Consider the following 3,551-nt stretch of genomic DNA (forward strand, 5'->3'; position numbering starts at 1 on the left):
TACAGGAACAACATAAATACGAGGACGCTAACGGCGCTCTGATTCTGGTTCACCTGGACTTTAATGATCTATCTGCTGAGAATAACACACCTGTCACCTGTAATGGTTCGAGCCACGCCCACCCGCTCTGATGTGGTCAGTCCCTGCAGCTGACAGGACCTCGTTTCATTTGACTTATTTCAGTCTGAGTTAGAAATGCTGTGAGACAATGGTCGACCCCCCCAGACTACCTAAATATTAAAAGATAAAATTCTAACTGAACATAAAAACAAACAGTCTCTCAACCAGTCGGCGTTCCCGGCGCGACGGCCGTCCTACAGCAGGACGCAGGGCTTCTTGGTGACGGTGGGCTGCGGGTTGAGAAACGCCCTCACGGCCTCAGCGAACACGTCCTTTATGCCGTCCTGGTTGAGGGCCGAGCACTCCATGTAGCGCACGGCGTGGATCTGGCGGGCGAGGGCGGCGCCCTGCTGGTGGGTGACGGGCGTCTGGTTCTGCTCCTTCAGCTTCCTCTGAGTCTCGGCGTCGTTCCGGAGGTCGCTCTTTGTGCCGACCAGGAGGATGGGAACGCCGGGACAGTGGTGGGACACCTGAGAAGGAAGAACAACGAGAAACAGTCAGAACGACATCCGCTCGCCTGGAAACTCTCTGAACTGACAATACGCTGCTTTTCCCATTTATTAATATCTTTCTGTATCTTCGTCATCACGGATCGGGTTGCAAAGTGCACTGACCTTCATCACTAATGAACTTTTTGTCTGTGCAGACGTTGAGGGAGGAAAATGAAAAATAATTTGTTGTTTTTCTGCTTTCTAAAACAAATGTTTCTAAGTAATGTTAATGAGAGATAATAAAGTCAACTGGAGTTCGGTCTATACCTGCTGTATTTGTAAAGTGTCCTGAGATAACTTTACAAATAGAGAACTGAACTGTTCATCAGTCTTCATGTTTCCATCCAAATGTGTCTCAGATTTGAACATTTAGAATAATTTAACAAAAGAAAATTAATGTTTGGATATTTCTTTCAGAGAAGCAGCAGGAAACGGCAATTCTCAAACTGTTTTCTAAAGCGATGCTTTAAAATACTGCCGTCACTTTTTCCAAAACCAAGTTCGAGCGAATTTAAAACCTTAATATTTTTACGAGCTGCTGGATCACGAGGCAAACTACCCCAAACTGTCAGTTCCTTACAGACTCTAAAGTTTGAATTCAAAACAGGAAAAACTACTTTTTGAATTCTGAATAAAAAGCTCTATTTGAAATGTGAAGTGACGACTGAAACCTTGTTAGCATGTTTGGTTTTTTGTTTCTTAAAAATAAAGATTATTTATTTATTTTTACAGATTTAAGGAGGATAAAAAGACGGTTCATGTCTGTACACTGAACATGAAGCTACAGACAGTAGCGTAGCTTAGCATAAAGACTAGGAACAGAGGGAAACTGCTAGCCTATATCAGTTTTTTGTATGTATATGTATATTTATTATATATTTATATTGATGATAAATCTAAGATATAAAGAAAATGCAAACAAAATTTTCCAGCTTCAGGTAACGAACAAGAATATATAGAATATATTAATATAAACGTATACACATATAAGAGACACATGATGCCTTCAAAGCCCTGAAATTAAAATGAATTCCTGCTGATATGACCTCTGACCTCTGGGTGCCACTTGTGTTTGACGTTCTCGTAGGAGGCGGGGCTCGAGATGGAGAAGCAGATGATGAAGACGTTGGTCTGCGGGTAGGACAGCGTCCTCAGCCGGTCGTACTCCTCCTGACCCGCCGTGTCCCACAGGTTCAGACTGATGGTCCTGCCATCCACCGTCACCTGAACGCACCACACACACACACACACACACACACACACATGGTCAGGGGTTTGTGTATCTGTGTAACTATGGCGATAAAAGTTTGTTTGGTTCACAACAACAAACTAAATCTTAGAAATATAACAACCAGATTTCCACAAAATATTAAAGCTCCTCTTATGACATAATCTTAATACTGAGTACACAGCTCTGCCACAGTCTCTGTTTCATGTGAGACTGCAGTCAGTTCCTGTTGCATCATCCTGGGGGTCGGCCAACAGTGACAAACATCTGAACGCTGTACAAACAATGTCCTGACCATCATAGTTTAGAACTACACCGTCTCCTACTCTCGAATGTTCCCTATATTTATTTGGACCTTTTAGGCGTATGCCTATAATAGCTCGCTGTTTACAAATCAGCCAACGCCAGACCCACACAGCGCAGCCAAGATAGACAGACAGACAGACAGACAGATAGACAGACAGACCTGGCTGCTGTAGTTGTCGAACACAGTGGGGATGTACTCTTTGGGAAAAGCTCCGGTGGTGTAGGAGATGAGGAGGCAGGTCTTCCCCACAGCACCGTCACCCACAACCACACACTTTATACTCTGCATGATGACCTCTGACCTCTGAGCCTTCAGCAACCTGCAACACACACACACACACACACACACACACATTACTGCTATAGTCAGTCTGTACAGTTCAGGTCTGTGAGTCTGTGTCGGACCCTGTGGAGACTTGCTGCTGCAGTCTGGATTTAACTTTTGGTGCCTGTTAGTGTCCTGATCCTCTAATGTCCCCGACAACCTCTGTAGTCTCATTTAGACTCATTTAGTCGTTAGCAACCGACTTTATTCTGACTCGTAGATCTTCAGAGTTTACTGACGGATTCTTGTTTCAGACATCTAAAGTCTCTTGAAGAGGAGGAACCAGAGGAGCTACAGTGCTAAGTGAGTTCATGTCTGCAGGAATCTGCTGAAAAGGTTCAGTCCAGGTTCAACCAGTGAAGTACTTAATAAATCATTAGACATATGAGTCATTATACAGACATGAAACTTGGCTTCCAAAGAAACATGAGTCCAATCGGCCAGATGGTGGCGCTGTCTTTAAGGCCCAAATATCCAACTCTGGAAGGCCACTAAAGTCAGCTATTTAGAATCTAAAAAATACATTTTTGCCGTCTCCGTCGGTCCGACTGCTACCAAATCTTCTGTGGTTCAACATCAGACGAAGCAATCGCTGCATAAGGCTTATCGATAACTTATTTAATGTTCAAGATATTGACCAATGAGCTTCAGAAAGGGTGTGGCTAAGCACAGAAACAGACATAAGTCATCAACCGCTGGAGGACCGGAAACACACCCCAGTTTTACCTTCAGTGAGTCTGATTGGTTCACTCGTCCTGCCGCGGCTGTCAGACACACTTCAGTTTCCTTCAGTTAACACAGTTTGTTCAGAAACACGTGACGTCCCATCGTCTGACTGCGGGGGGAGATAGAGGGGGGGTCAGTATTTGTGTTTATGGAAATGATCGTCGCTGCAAAAGGAAACTGTCTCCAAACAAAACAGAGATGTTATCCTGCACACACACACACACACACACACACAGTCCAAACTTTATTTATATTTATAGAACAGAAAGACAATTGGCTCCATTTTCGGTCTTTGTGTCTCTTTTTCTTTCCTTTGTCTCCAGTTTTATAGAAAAAGTTCATCAGACGCAGCAAC

At 43.9% G+C, this 3,551-nt stretch overlaps 1 protein-coding gene across 1 annotated transcript; it reads right to left on the minus strand.

The window, feature by feature from the left end:
* LOC118331281 (rho-related GTP-binding protein RhoG-like) lies at positions 1-3,331 on the minus strand (the record flags this gene model as incomplete). The annotated part of the gene is given in 4 exon segments (XM_035666093.1): positions 1-590; positions 1,665-1,835; positions 2,306-2,465; positions 3,197-3,331. Coding segments are annotated over 3 exon segments (576 nt in total). The 5' UTR covers positions 2,435-2,465; positions 3,197-3,331.
* Positions 3,332-3,551: the final 220 nt, after the last annotated feature.

Source organism: Morone saxatilis, unplaced genomic scaffold, assembly GCF_004916995.1.
Source record: "Morone saxatilis isolate NCDOM2014 unplaced genomic scaffold, NCSU_SB_2.0 Contig20, whole genome shotgun sequence".
Lineage (NCBI taxonomy): Eukaryota > Metazoa > Chordata > Actinopteri > Moronidae > Morone > Morone saxatilis.